Source organism: Asterias amurensis, chromosome 9, assembly GCF_032118995.1.
Source record: "Asterias amurensis chromosome 9, ASM3211899v1".
NCBI classification, from domain to species: Eukaryota; Metazoa; Echinodermata; class Asteroidea; order Forcipulatida; family Asteriidae; genus Asterias; species Asterias amurensis.
The window spans coordinates 17,264,426-17,280,850 of record NC_092656.1 but is presented as its reverse complement, the minus strand read 5'-3'; the positions used below and the strand labels follow the sequence as shown (position 1 = coordinate 17,280,850).

At 38.0% G+C, this 16,425-nt stretch overlaps 1 protein-coding gene across 1 annotated transcript in view; it reads right to left on the bottom strand.

The window, feature by feature from the left end:
- Positions 1-1,191: 1,191 nt before the first annotated feature.
- LOC139942294 (proprotein convertase subtilisin/kexin type 5-like) overlaps positions 1,192-16,425 on the bottom strand; it is a 50,157-nt gene continuing 34,923 nt past the window's right edge. Inside the window, exons 23-30 of the mRNA XM_071939106.1 lie at positions 15,261-15,358; positions 13,422-13,667; positions 12,160-12,384; positions 10,856-11,051; positions 9,343-9,554; positions 8,669-8,769; positions 5,273-5,450; positions 1,192-5,181 (exon numbers count right to left, since the gene is read on the bottom strand). Coding sequence (XP_071795207.1) covers positions 4,886-5,181; positions 5,273-5,450; positions 8,669-8,769; positions 9,343-9,554; positions 10,856-11,051; positions 12,160-12,384; positions 13,422-13,667; positions 15,261-15,358 — 1,552 coding nt within the window. The 3' untranslated portion in view covers positions 1,192-4,885. The remainder of the gene's footprint in view (positions 5,182-5,272; positions 5,451-8,668; positions 8,770-9,342; positions 9,555-10,855; positions 11,052-12,159; positions 12,385-13,421; positions 13,668-15,260; positions 15,359-16,425) is intronic.

The window sequence follows — 16,425 nt, the reverse complement described above, 5'->3', positions numbered from 1 at the left end:
AGGTGGGAAAGTTTCCGTATGGCGCCACCACTTTTTCATTCGAAATAAAATAATATAGTATCTAACTTATCTGATTGATATATCCCTTTTTGTAAAAATGAGTGAAAAAGTGGTGGCGCCATACGGAAAGTTATCCCTGAGGGGCTGTAGTTTTTTGAGAAATGAGTAAAAGTTATATTTTGCGTCTCAGTTTTAGCATGTAAAAACGTATTAACCAGTTATGCTATGGTTTTGGTATAATATCATAAGGAAGATCGCGTCCGACTGAAAGCTACGGTACCCCTTCTAATCAAATAATTTAAGGGTGGAAATAAAGGGATTTGCAGCTTGTTCGGGAGATTTTTTTTTTTTATATTGGCAGGAAAATCATGACAATAAGCGCAATGTAAAATCACACTTCCCGTGCACAAACACATGACATCGTGTGAACATTCTCGTGAAATTTCCTATCTTTGGTGACTCTTGTTTGAATGATCTTCCCATCAAGGGAACTCGGCAAACTCCCACAAAGGGATAAAAACACAGACCTGACAACAGGCCAGCTCTCTCCCATACAAACATTGGCTATGAATTACACCGCTGGGAATTTCACAAATCAAGAAGTTGTGATTCAGTAACTAGACAATATTTATTCTAGTCATTGTGAAATCATCCAACGCTTAGCTGAAGGATTCAACCCACAACCCTGTGATTGCAAGTCCTGCAGTCTAACCACTTGATCACTTGAATGTGTTTACCCATAATATCTCCATATACCCATTACTGGCATTGTTCAGCCACCACTAAGGTCTCATGTAACAAACTCCGGAATACTCTTCAGTGATTTCGAGAATCGAGTGTTATGGAACACAAAAAGCTTCAACATTTTCAGTTCTCAAAATGTTGTATCCGCTCTGCTGAAGCTTTGCATGGTGTAGAGATCAAAGCCCTGTTCGCATTAGTCTTGGCCCAAGACTATGGTGCTTGATATTGGATAGTGTACTACGCGCGGTTGTAAATCGCCAAAGCGCACCGCCACGGTATGGTTTAGTTAATTGGACGGCTTGAAGTCTAGACTATACAGGCACGCAGTATGTTATGATGTATTTCTGGTATACAGCACAGGGATAAGCAGAGTGCAACTTTCATGGACTAAAGCCTCACTGTGAAAATAATATGTGAAAAATATAAGCACTCCGAGAACCTAACCAGTTAAATTACAAAATGGTTTAATCTCTTGACTGTCCATTGACTCATTAGGTACAAAACAATTTCTAGTACAAAAATACAGGACATGGTACAAAATGGTATGAAAAACAATAAGGTCTCAATTATAAACTGTAAAAAACTAATGAATTCAATTATTTGGCATGATACTGTTGCATAGGTCTTTCATTTTAGAATGAATTCAATGTTGTTTGTTTCTAGATCGGCATAGCTTTATATCAAGGATGAAAAGGCCTGGCCGTAGAAGGCATCAACCAACTCTAAAATTACTTCTTCTATACTTCATTTATACTGAATTAAACTAGTCAGGGTATGGGAATAAGGCATGATATTGATATGTCTAAGGCACACTATGGATACAACGTGGATATACAAATAAGTTATATTGATTTGAGTTTCTGTCAATGATGTCATCTTGTTAAGATTCCTTGCTAAGCCACAGCTTCAAATCCTCACCTATTACAACTTTAAGAAGAAATCTAGACCTCAAGCAGGTCAAATTGATTAACTTGATATACTAAAACATTCACAAAGGCACATTGGGATATACAAGTTAAGCATGGAGGAAGGAAGAGAAGGAGCTTGAACGAAGGGACTTCAAAAGTCGAACCCGTGGTACCGCGGTCGTTTAACACCTCATAATCACCCAACATACCTTATACAGACAATGGGCGACCTGGCGTATGTGAGTTTGAGCGTGCGCACTTGGTTCTTCACTCAACCATGGTGTCGTATGTCGTATGGATATAATACAGGGAAAAAAACCTTTTTGAGACCTGATAAAAATTGTGTACACTTGTGCCCACCAAATCGAAAAACACAATTGAATACCAACCACCCTCGTGTGCAAATTTTGAACCACCGCTAGTGACCGGAAAATCACAAAAAAATGTAAAAATATGCCATGATGTTTAAGTGAAACACCTCAAACGGTAAATGAAAACGTGTATATTCACAATTCTTGTCTCCAATGATTCAACTTTACAAGCAGGCAACGGTGCAGAGCGGCGGTACCGCACGTTCTGTACAAAGAGATCTAATCCTGCTCGTTAATCGGCCGTCCAGCTGGAGGTCTCCTATCTTTTTCCACTGGTCAGACAGGGGCATTGTCAGGGTATTCTTTTGTTACTCTGCGGTTTTGCGGGTAATTCGAGCTCCTTCTCTTCCGTCCTCCATGCTTTAAGTAACAGTACAATATAACCATAATTATTAAAAGACTACTTCAAAAAACGGTTTTTTTTAGTGAAATTATACCACTTGCATTAATTTTCTGTAGAAAACGTTTGGTATCAAAAGTAAATCAAAAGTAAATGATATTCAAAAGATAATTTTGTACAGCTATCCAATAAAGTACTTTGATACACAATTTGTGCCAGCTAGTATTTTTTAAGTTAATGAATTGATGCAAATAATATATCATTCATTCCTACGTACAAGATAAGTTTGTTTGTTAATCAGTACACTTCATGACTCTATTGATTCAATCATTTTGTCAAAAATCTATTTTAAAAAATAAATAAAATACAACAAACATTCAACATCACAGTAGCAACTACAAGAAATCCAATTCCTAAAAATGTAAGACCCTGACTATCTGATGGGTTTTTAATGAAAACATCTACATGTAGAGTGTACGCAAATGTTAAAAGCCAGGCTTGAGAAACTGTGCGCTTCAATAAATGACACATGTTAAAGTACTTTTTGAAATGTCTTATCGAGAGAAAATTTGGCAGACAGAATTTCATCTGTCAGACACCAAGATGATCATGATGACTACCGACAGTGCTGAAAACAAATCTAGCGAAATTTCTTGCATAGACTTTAAGAAGCTTAAATTATCTCTAGGATGTTTGATAGTTGAAGGCAAGTTTACCTTGGGTTTAGGACTTAACTTAACTTAACTTAAATGCATTTGTAAAGCGCTTTAACACTGTTTCAAAGGAACGTTTTGATTGTTTTAATCCTATATAAATATAGATCTATATACAATAAAACTAACCTGTGAAAATGCCATTTTAGGTGGTCATGTTTTTTATGTCCACGCAAGAAGAATAATCCCTCAATGGAACACACAATCTGGGAAACGTTTCTATCAGTAACGCTTCTCAGATTCAAACTTTGGGGGATTTTCCCATTACAACATACTTCAAAGTGAATTGCTCCCAAAATGCGTTATACTACTGAATGCTGCTGTACTACTAGCCAAGTAAGTGTCTATTGCCATTAATATCAATAGTGATTCCAAAATGTATACCTTCCCTATCATCACAAGAGCCACACATATCAAAATATAAGGACAGGGAATACAGTTTCTTTGTGTCAAGCATCTAAAGATTCCCTCTGGAGTCGATATCCAAGCAGCTACTAAATGTTCAGAATTGTTCTGTTTCGCAGAATCAGCTTCAATAACTCACCATGTTTACATTGTCATAACTAAATCATCTAATAATTACACGTATGGAACCTCAACCAATAAAAAAAACTAATTCTTAGCAACATCTTGTAACAAAGCAATATTTACAAAGCAATCATTTTTCATTTAAACATCACGATGCACGGACAACAATAAACAATAACATAAATAAAATCAATGCAATAAGTTATTACATGGAAACTCCCACAATTTTCTTGCATACTTGGTTACAAAATGAACAAATTAAACAAAAAAGAGGTCCTTAAAATCACCTCCATTCGTAATGATTGTAAGTTGGTTCTGACATCTACATTCCTAACTAGAATCTTTCATTTCTTCTGTCTCTTTAAATCAACAGACACCAACTCATACAACGCTGGTAATCAACAGTGGACAACAATAGAGGGACTGTGGCAACAGTCAATCCAAGACACTAAACTCAATCCTTCCACAAGAATACAGCAGAATTACTAGCTAAAACTCAGCACCGATTACATCATTTGTTATCAATCTTACATAGCACTCTTTCCCTAAGGTCCAAACGCTGGTAATCAACAGAGTGGATAACAATAGAGGGACTGTGGCAACAGTCAATCCAAGACACTAAACTCAATCCTTCCACAAGAATACAGCAGAATTACTAGCTAAAACTCAGCACCGATTACATCATTTGTTATCAATCTTACATAGTACTCTTTCCCTACGGTCCAAACGACTCTAGTTAAACATTTGCAGTTGTTCTTAACAGCTCTTGTGTGTAGTTTCTACATTGATGAGTACTGTCAGACCCAGGCACAACTCAAAATAGCCCCTAAGCGTTGTATAGTAGCACACTTCATACCAGAATGAGCATCCATTTTGAAAAGAGTAAACAAATATCTCATCTAGCAACTCCACTATACAGTCCATTCTCATGTGTTTACCATTATTACCATCAGGATGTTAGGATCTGCCATTATAAGTACTGATTATTATACATTAACTTAACAAAACTTGTCTCACTCAAACCTCACTTTGGTCTTTAAAGCTTACATGGAAGATAATCACAATGGATGAAACATGACACCATTCTGTAACTTCTCTACCTCAAGCCTCGTACTAAGTGTAACAATATTACTTTCAAATGTTAAGTACCAACTATGCTCACTGGTATCAGTGGAAGTCACCATAATCTTTACACAAGATGTTAAAAACCTCTAGCTGGTATTTCCTACTTGAACCAGTTTTGAATTGGTTTTTATCTTCTCTACCTTTAACACTCTGATTCTAAATATCACTATCATCATCATCGTAAAAATAGTCATCTTCGTCGTCACTTGGAATAGCATTCTGTCGAAGCACAATCTGTGGCTCCTCGCCCTTGTTGTTGTAGAACGTTGGCAGCTGATCGTAAGCATTCTTCCAACAGAACATCTTACGTGACCTTGCTTGAAGGATACCAAAGAATAGACCAAAGACAGCCACAATAAGCAAGCACAAAACCAAGATGGCTGTTGTGTTTAATGGTGCATCAACAACAGGTCCTGTGGTGCCTGGATCCCCGTGTGTGAATGGACACTTTCCTGTACAACAAAGAAGATAGAAATTTCATTTTAGATTGCTAACACGAGTAGAGTATCAAAGAGGGATTTCAGTTAATGCGTAAATGTTTACCATCTTTGCAGTCGCAGCAGTTGTCTGTGATTGAGCTCTGACCGTCTTTACAGCAGCTGAGGCATGTTGTGTGGTTTGCATCAAGGCGTGATAGTGACTGTCCCTCGTTACATTTCAGACAATGTGTGTCTGTTGGCCCATAACATTCTTGGCATGTTGAGTCACACTTGTTGCATGTCTGCAGACAAAACAAAGCACAATATCATGATGGGTTGGAGATTGCAATACACCATTACATAGCACTATAGCTAAGTGTAACAGATCAGAACGGTTTGCTACAGAAACTCACAACTGAATCTTAACAATAATCCTAATCTTTAATGTGGCAAGAGAAGTACAGTGTATACCAGTGTTAATATATCAATGCATGCCATTTGAAGGAAGGTACAACATTGACTTAGGTACAATTCAAACTGTTGCATCGATGTTACAACATAGTTTTGAATAAAGGTTGTATCTTGTACTTAAAACACACACACGATTGTGGACCAGGATTCAATTTCATGGCTCTGCTTACGGTACCCTGTAAAGCACATAATTCTCTGGGCTGAAGTAGAGCCGTAGAACCTTTGAATAAAGGTTGTACATGTATCTTGTACTTAAAACACACACACGATTGTGGACCGGGATTTAATTTCATGGCTCTGCTTACGGTACCCTGTAAAGCACATAATTCTGTGGGCTGAAGTAAGTAGAGCAGTAGAACCTTTGAATAAAGGTTGTACATGTATCTTGTACTTAAAACACACACACGATTGTTGACCGGGATTTAATTTCATGGCTCTGCTTACGGTACCCTGTAAAGCACATAATTCTGTGGGCTGAAGTAAGTAGAGCTGTAGAACCTTTGAATAAAGGTTGTACATGTATCTTGTACTTAAAACACACACACGATTGTTGACCGGGATTTAATTTCATGGCTCTGCTTACGGTACCCTGTAAAGCACATAATTCTGTGGGCTGAAGTAAGTAGAGCTGTAGAACCTTTGAATAAAGGTTGTACATGTATCTTGTACTTAAAACACACACACGATTGTTGACCGGGATTTAATTTCATGGCTCTGCTTACGGTACCCTGTAAAGCACATAATTCTCTGGGCTGAAGTAAGTAGAGCCACAGTATTGGGTCCTGGTGAATGATGGACTTCTTCTATTGTCTGGACTTCCCCCCAAGCTTCCCTAATGGTTTTGTGCACAGAAGTGAACTCAGCATGGTCTTGGTGTGCCACACATCCTGGATCCCTATTGCTAAAACCCTCCTCAGTGGTCCTGCATGCACACATCCTGGATCCCTATTGCTAAAACCCTCCTCAGTGGTCCTGCATGCACACATCCTGGATCCCTATTGCTAAAACCCTCCTCAGTGGTCCTGCATGCACACATCCTGGATCCCTATTGCTAAAACCCTCCTCAGTGGTCCTGCATGCACACATCCTGGATCCCTATTGCTAAAACCCTCCTCAGTGGTCCTGCATGCACACATCCTGGATCCCTATTGCTAAAACCCTCCTCAGTGGTCCTGCATGCACACATCCTGGATCCCTATTGCTAAAACCCTCCTCAGTGGTCCTGCATGCACACATCCTGGATCCCTATTGCTAAAACCCTCCTCAGTGGTCCTGCATGCACACATCCTGGATCCCTATTGCTAAAACCCTCCTCAGTGGTCCTGCATGCACACATCCTGGATCCCTATTGCTAAAACCCTCCTCAGTGGTCCTGCATGCACACATCCTGGATCCCTATTGCTAAAACCCTCCTCAGTGGTCCTGCATGCACACATCCTGGATCCCTATTGCTAAAACCCTCCTCAGTGGTCCTGCATGCACACATCCTGGATCCCTATTGCTAAAACCCTCCTCAGTGGTCCTGCATGCACACATCCTGGATCCCTATTGCTAAAACCCTCCTCAGTGGTCCTGCATGCACACATCCTGGATCCCTATTGCTAAAACCCTCCTCAGTGGTCCTGCATGCACACATCCTGGATCCCTATTGCTAAAACCCTCCTCAGTGGTCCTGCATGCACACATCCTGGATCCCTATTGCTAAAACCCTCCTCAGTGGTCCTGCATGCACACATTCACACTGTGGTGTTTATTTTTACATACAAATCTGTTACCTTAATCTAATGCTAAATTAATCTATATATTTTTACGCTATGCCGATCATGCTTTCGCGGTCCTAGCTCCAACACTTTGGAGCGAGCTACCCACCAGCATTCAAGCGGCACCTTTATTTGACACTTTTCAATCATTACTTAAAACCAATCTAGCTATAGCATTTAAAAACATATGTATTAATCGCTCTATAAATGTTGTAATTAATTATTATTATCTTCATTGTGTACGACTATTCTGATAAATACTGTACACTAGGATTAAATAATAAATAAATAATAATAATAAGATTTTTAATGCGCACATATCCACCCTCCTGGGTGTTCAAGGCGCAGTAAAAAAAAAAAAAAAAATTAAACAAAACAAAACAAAACAAAACAAAGAAAAACAGACACAACAAAATTAGTCTTTGAAAACCTGTGACATAAGATAAGTTTTGAGTAGATTTGAATGTTTTGGTACAAAGACAAGCTCTAAGATTTAGTGGTAGAGAGTTCCAGATGCGTGGCGCAGCTGAAGAAAAAGACCTGTCACCCCATAAATGTTGAGATTGGGGTTCAATGAGGAGAAGCATGGAACTTGATCGAAGATTCCTTGATAGAGTGTAAACTTGAAGCAGTTCAGAAATGTAATCATGTTAAGTCTATCCAACATTGTGGCTGTGCACAAACAGTGTGCTTGGGTTTTCTACATGCAGGACGCACTAGAATAAAATTGTTTGTATCCTCCAGTTATGTTTACAGTAAAACCCTGGGAATAATTACAAGATTGTTTCCAATTGTGTAAAGTTTCATATCAATATCAAAAGTATATAAAAGTCAATAGTAACACCTCAAAGGGGCATAGAGGCCAAGGTCCTAGGTTTGATTTGACAAAGCACTAAGGTTCATCTTAACATTAGTTATTAGTATCACCATAATGATTTGTATCATGACATCACACTTTGCCTAGCAATTAAGAGTGATTCACAGATAATATCATTCTTAACTCTTGGTGCAATCCACACCTGGACAATGAAAACAATGATATGAGTTATTTAGGACTTCCAATGACACCAAGTGGCAGTCAGTAATTCAACCAAAGTCTTGAGATATTCATACTGTATATCTGTAGCAACGTGTCTCTTTAAAAAAGTCTTCCATTCCAAACATGTACAAACAAGTAGGATTTGAAACTTTGCATGGTTGGAATACGATATAGAAAGGCCATGGTGTTACCGCAAACCTTTCTACATGTACATATAAATTGTTGACAGTTGATTAATATTGATACTTACATCATTGCCGTAGTAGGAACCAAGATCACATTTACTGTAACATACATTGTCTTCAAGTTCGTAGCCATCTTTACAAGTAAGACAATTAAAGGGTCCCATGTCTACAATACAAATAGAAGGTTATACAGTAGTTAGCTTGAGACTTCTTACAAACAATGGATAATGTTTAAAACTCAAACCTGTGTACGTTTGTGAAACTTGGTTGCTAACAAACATTTTGCTCAACACACACCTAATGCTAAGCATATTTTGTATACTGTTTAGGAAGTGATTCCGAGTACAGAATAATATGTGAGTGGATCCTTTAAGTTGATATCCACAGAGTGTAAGGATTGAGAGTTTGGTTAATATCCTGGAGATCCTTCTAGCACACTGTGAGTTACTGTAAGAGGCACTGCAACTCAACAAAAGGGATGCATATGGGCAAACTCTAGAAACATGAATTAGGTCAGTGTGCTTTGTAAACAAATATTACAAATAGTACTTTGCAGTATTCCTACACATTATTTTAGAAGCAATTTCATGGCACAAAATACAGAGACCAACCTTAACAAAGAGTGAAGTGGGTGAATTTTCATGTGAAAATCACCCAAAAATTTATAAACGCTCACTTGTGACATTGTTAAAAAGAAACTGTTTACAAGTAAAATGACTCGACTTGGACCACATCTCACCATTGCAAGTCTTGCATCTGATATGGCACGGCTCACATGACTTAATGAAGTCAGAGGTGTAGTAGTAATCCGCAGGGCAGTCTTCCACACAGCTTCCTTCCAGGACTTTGAAATTCTTTGTACAAGAAATACATTGATCGACACCGGAACCCCAACATGAGGAGCAGTCAGTGTGGCATGGCTGGCAAATGGATCCAGGCCCTGGGAAGAACCTGCAATCACAACAAATGTTACACAAGGCTATCTCAAAGTATTAAATATATAACAAAGCTGGCAATTTTCTTAAAGCCATTGGACACTTTCGGTAAACAGTAATTTCCAAGGCCCACACTTCGTGTATCACAACTTATATATAAAATAACAAACCTGTGAAAGTTTAGGGACAATCGGTCATTGGAGTCGGGAGAAAATAGCAGGAAAACCCACCCTTGTATCCGCGTGTTTCGCCATGTCATGACATGTGTTTACTATAAATCCGTAATTCTCGTTGTCGAGAATTGATATTGTTTTCATGTTTTCTCACAAAGTAAAGCATATATATCACAATATTTCAAGAGAAGTCTTTTTTTTTTTCTGTACCGAAAGTGTATAATGGCTTTAAGATCTTCTTCCTGTATTGCTATAGAAAAAGTGTGGGGGGGGGATTGCAGGACCACAGGGCTTTTAGCTCAGAATTGTTACCGCACCATAATTCTGTTTACAAGACCAGAGCCAAAATGAAAAAACGACTATAGATGCTAAACTAGAGAAGATTCATCTCATTTGTTATATAAGTATCCTCCTTTACTGAACGAAATTTAAAAACGATTATCGGACTCAATGTCAATACTTGGACATCTGTTGTTGCTACCTGAAACTTATTACAAGGTAATATTATTCAGTTGCAAAACACAAGAGCACTGGACAGAGTTTACTGGCCTAACCTTACATACACTGGCCACTATATGGTCCATTCAAATAATAATCAAATATTAGACACTTTGGTACCACTTTACAAACCTCACTCCGCTTGGCTGTAGTTAAGTAAATATCCAGAAATCCCCTCGATCCACTAAGCAAAGTCAGCCAATTTCCTACCTTCCGCCCAGGTAGTAATTAATAAGCAGGACAGTTCTTTTAAAAGATAAGTAGTACCCCTAAAATCTACTCCGCGGTAGTAGAATATACAGCAAAACAAGTTCTCTAAAAAAAAAAACAATCTACCTACATTGTAGCAAGTCGATATACACATGGTGTTATCGCAAACCAAAATTACATCCATACCTCACCATGCAATGCCTCAAATCACATCAACAAAAGTTGAACATTAAAAACCAGCGACAGTATCCTTAAACAGCAGCATGCTGAATGGACCAAAAGTGGAAGTACTACCAGTTTATTCACATATAAGAAGGTAAACAAACCATAAGCTCAAAATGATTTTAAAAAAAGTCAGGAGTAATGTGAAATAATAAAAACAAGCAGTACAGAGGTATACTAGCATTGATTTGTTGATTTGGAAAAACATGCTTACCCTCGCCCACAGTGAAGTACACATTCAAAGGCCAGTTTGTACATGTTATCATGACAGGATGTACACTCTCTATCTGTTGGACCATAGCAATTCTGACAGTTTGAATGACATGGTCGACATTCAAACTCATCAGTAGTTGATGATGAGTGGTAGTGAAACGTTCCATCTGGGCAACTCTGAAGACACATCTGATCTCCTGCACAAATCAAAATATCACAGTCATTATCTGCCAGTACGCGCTAATCCACCAATCAGAAGCTCGAACTATATCCTACGACCTCTGTTTTATATCCTACTTCCTCTAGTTTTATTACACAGTGCGTATTGTGAAATGTCATTTTGTTACGCTCCATATACGGACAGTGCAAAAACTACATTCTAAACTTTGAGCGCGTGAAATAACGCTCCGAAATTTCCAATTTTGCGCGTTGTAAGTGAGACTGGAAGATAAATTCGCTTTCGACCTCGTTGGATATGGGACGCAGAAGCGCTATATTTTTCTGTATTCCACTCGCGCTTGTATGATATCTTATAATATAGTCATGATTGTATTCTTGGTTTACTGCTACTTTTAAGATGCATACACATTTAATGACCGGGTAGGTGGCTTGCTGCTGTTAGGAGATGCTGCACCATGTCATTGCCAAAAAATTAATAAAAAATACACACAAAGTGAGCAATTGATTTGAAAGTTCTCGACACAACCAGCCCATTGTGCATGCTTGTATAGGAGCTATTTATTCACTAGTTCAAAGAGTCCGTCTTTACATGTATATCACATGCTAATACAACCCTACATGTACGTGGCCAGTATTCCACCAATCAGAGTGTTTGAACTCTCTGAGGTATGTATCAATGATAAATAATTAATTATAATAATCATTTCACAATAACCGTCTTAATGTGCTTAAAACATTAGTGCCCTTGTCATTGGGCCAATTACATTCCTTTAATCTTTCTCAGCTCCCTGGGGAGTATACAACCTGGGCAAACGTAGTGCTCTAAAGGCTTTTTCATACACAATATCAACCTCTACCCACGCTGGTATCCATTTACACCCCCGGTCAGAGAGAAGCAATTATAGTAAAGTATCTTGCTCAAGAACACAAGTGTCATGAACGGAATTCCAATCACACTCCGATGACTTAACAACCTGGTGTTTGTATCTATTTGTATTTATCCCAACATCAGCCATCCAGCATTCTAAAAATAAATATTATTGCCACTTAATCCCTCCTTGCTGTAAATTAAATGGTTACTCTAAATTGTTTAAATTGAGTGCTAGCAGAGAAGACATGATTTACCTGTGAGGTAGTAGAGTGAAGGGCAGCTTATGCAACGATGATCTCCTTCCCCATCACAGGTTGCACAGCTAGAATGACAACGCAAACAGTCCTCACCATTCTGGTATGTATTTTCAGGGCATCCAATGCTACAATCACCCTCTGCTGATAGTATAGCACCATCAGGGCATCCCAAACAGTCGTATGGAGATGCTCCACTACACCCATTACATGATGGATGGCATGCTACACACATAACAAAATACTGCTGGTTATTATCCTCAACAAACAAAGCTTTAACACAGTGCAGACATAAAACGGGACGCAGACATACAAAAGTACTACGTAGTCACTATTGGACTGACACACATCTTGGTGACAGTGCAGGCACATTTGTCAGTCCTGGCAAACTTGGATTGTTGATGTCTCTGTTTTCTTCAGTCTTGTAGTACTTTGTTTTCTACTCCCACACTTTTTGTGTATCTAGATGTACCCCCCCCCCCTTTTTTTTACCTGATTTTCCAGTCCAGATGTATATATTTTTATATTTAATGTTTTTAAGAATTTTATCTCACTCGTGTAAATAATTTGTAGTTTTGTATTTATATGTGAAATTGCCAAATAAATAATAATAATAAAATAATTATCACAAACAAGAAAATCATCATTTTGAAAACGCCTTCACATGTGAGATGAAATGGTTTTAGTTTGAAAACATACTGAATAATTCTATGCACGACTACAAGCAAAATATAAACACTGGGTGCAGTGCAAGAAGTTCCATTAAAGGCAGTGGACACTATTGGTAGTTACTCAAAATAATTATCATAATAAAACCTTTCTTGATTACAAGTAATGGGGAGAGGTTGATGGTATAAAACATTGTGAGAAACAGCTCCCTCTGAAATGAAGTAGTTTTCGAGAAATAACTAATTTTCCACAAATTTGATTTCGAGACCTCAAGTTTAGAATGTGAGGTCTCGAAATCAAGCATCAGAAAGCACACAACTTCGTGTGACAAGGGTGTTTTTTCTTTCATTATTATCTTGCAAATTCGACGACCGATTGAGCTCAAATTTTCACAGGTTTGTTATTTTATGCATATGTTGAGATACACCAACTGTGAAGACTAGTCTTTGACAATTACCAATAGTGTCCACTGTCTTTAACACAAGTATTGTCACAATGACACTCTGTATTCATTGTACAAAGCAGACAAAGATCAGGACAAAGATTGTTAGAAATCTTTGGTTGTTCATGTATTTAGGCTGGATTGAACTCACCAAGGCAGATACCCTCTCTATCAAACTGTTGTGGTCCACAGCTACTTGAGCATTCCCCATTATCCAGCTTGAAGGAGGTGTCACATTCCAGACACTCATCACTCCTAGGTCCCAAGCATCGTAAGCAATGATCAGAACAACTCCTACATTCTCTCTCGCCTTCATCATTCAATGCTTGGTACTGGGAGTCTGCACATGGCCGTCGCAAACATTCTCCATAGTATATATCAAAACCACCTTCACACTCTGAGAAGGAAAGGATAGTACTCAAATGAATTAGTATACATTGCAATGTAGCATAGTGTATCTTTCAACAATAGCATTCATATGAGGTTTGTGGTAGCCACATGTGTCAGTTTATTTTGAGCAGCTTTGATTATCTTCTGGAGGATGCCGGACTCGGTTGCTGGATGCTGCTTAGAGTTGTCAAGCACTTTTTTTCAAAATGTCCATAGATATACATTGAACTTACAGGGTTTGAAGATAATGATAGTAGAAAGCTTCCCTTCAAATATTACTTACTGAGGTGCTGTAGTTTTTTAGAGTAAAACAAGTCACAAAATAATTATTGTCTCAGTGAGACAACATTTATTTTAGCATGTAAACACCTATGAACCAGTTATGATATTTTACCATAACATACCACAACTGGTTAATATATTTTTACATGCTAAAACTGATATTGTTTTACTCATTTCTCAAAAACTACAGCAAGTCGGTAAGTAATATTTTAAGAAAAGCTTTCTACTATAATTATCTTCAAAGTGTTAGTTTAATGTAAATCTGTGGACATTGAAGATAGACCCTTTAAGTACTGCTTTGGCAATTAACTGATAATTTGGATTAGCTACAAAAAGATGTACACATAGTGCTACTGCAAACCTTACCTTATTATACTCCCAATATGCAAAGTTTCAAATCCTACTATTCAATGATAATATTCTCTTCATCATGTCCAAGGAATGAATGCAAAACAGTCCAAGTAATCGATCGTTGTTATTTGCTTAGACGATTAAACTATAAAGTATAACCAAGATATGATATTCACTTTGAGGGTGTTTTGTGCTGCTGTTATTAACATTAGCGTGAATTAGCAGAAAAAGGACAGGACCAATAAGAGCATGTAATAGCTAGACATAATAATAATAATAATAATAATAATAATAATAATAATAATATAATAATAATAATTTGGGAGGCTAATCATCCTTACTCGCAGCTAAGAGCTGAATTGCGAAGGACGCGGCTACAACGTGTTCGAGAAGCAGGCATGCAAGGGCGCATTCAGCTGCCAGCCACATCAACCCATTATGACCACGGAGCACAGCCAAGATCGAAAGTGTTTGATTTTTTCCAGAGGGAGGAAAACCGGATAGTCTGGAAAACCCTCGTGGCACAGCAGAGAACCAACGCATAACTCAACTCACATATGGCCCCGACCGGGAATCGAACCGGGGTCACCTTGGTGAGAGGCGAGCGCTTTACCCACAAGCCAAAGTGCTAACCGCGCCACATTCATCCAATCGAAGGACAAGGATCTGCTGGGGTGTTGAATTTCAATCATCATAACAGTAAATACTGAATGCAAAGAGTCAGGCAAACAATTTATTAAAACTACTAATCAATACTAACAGGTAAAATAACAATTACAGGACTTAGCTTTTTAAAGTATAAGTATTTTTTATCCTTCTTCATTAATAATATGTGTAAGTTCACCAAGGTAAACTTCCAGTAATTTGGTAGAGTTTTAATTGGAAGGGTAATTTTTACCTGCTATATTTATGGATCTATGGAATACAAAAAGTTATTAAAAACCAAGTTTGAGTTGAGCAGACTTACGCTGACACTCTCCCCACTCATTGCATTCTTGGCAATTCAGTGGGCACTTCCGATCTTCAGCTATGCACTGGTTGGAATCCAAATCCTCAACAAAACCTCTGAAAAACACAATAAAACAAAACAAACAATGTAAAAATGAGTCAGATGTTGACAATTTCATGGATTGAGTTATATGCATGGCTGGAAATAACACACCAATAGCAGTAATTTGGAACATGTCTAAGCTTTGGGGTGTATCGCAATACCGAGCTACTTCCGTTTAAAATTAGCCAATACATCATTTTTTCTTTAAAACGAATTACAAGTAAAGCGATGCTTTAAACTACCATTTCGCGCAAAGTAAGTACCGTAATTTCCCGACGCTTCTTATCTGACTTTTTAGACCCCAAAAACATTGATGCGTCTTATCTTTCGGTGCGTCTTGTCTGCTGACGATTGATTTTTTTGGGATGATCATTGCGTGAAATAAAAAATACATGTACCTTCATGTCCAATTCAAATCAGTGGTCTTTGTGTGAAGAATCCTTACTAAATAATGCGGTCAAACAAAACAAGGCTATTCAGACACTGAGACCGTATTTTCGTTCGAACAATGCCGCAACCCCCTAGACGGTCCAATTATTCCAACAATGCTGCAACGTGTTTATTCCCCATTACCGTGCTTTCATTCCGTCAATGCCGCAATGCGTCTAGCTTTCGGTCCAACAGACGTCAGCAGTGTACAAACGTTTTTCTGTGTGGCCGGATATTCGTTCCAAAACGATTGACAGTCAATAACTTCATACAAACGTCATTCACCCAACCGCTATTGTGTGGTAAACTTTGAGGGTTTTTATTGTAGAGAACAACGATCTCTGAAGTGTGCTTTAGGCTGAACATATTTGAAAAGGATGGGGTAATAAGTTATTTTTGTATTTGCCTCTCTTTGTGATTGCTTTGGGAACTTTACTGTCATCTTTGGTAGGACAAGAGTTTTATGCTATTGTTACAATAGACGTTCAAATAGAATAAATATTTATTACCTCTTTTCAGAAGTTTGCTTTGCAAAGTATTATGGGAACGTAGCATTATCTTACTAGGAGATGATTTGTATTTGTTTGTAAGAGGCCAAATAAAATAATAAATACAACACTAGCCCAAAAAATTAGGGAAAAAAAACACATTT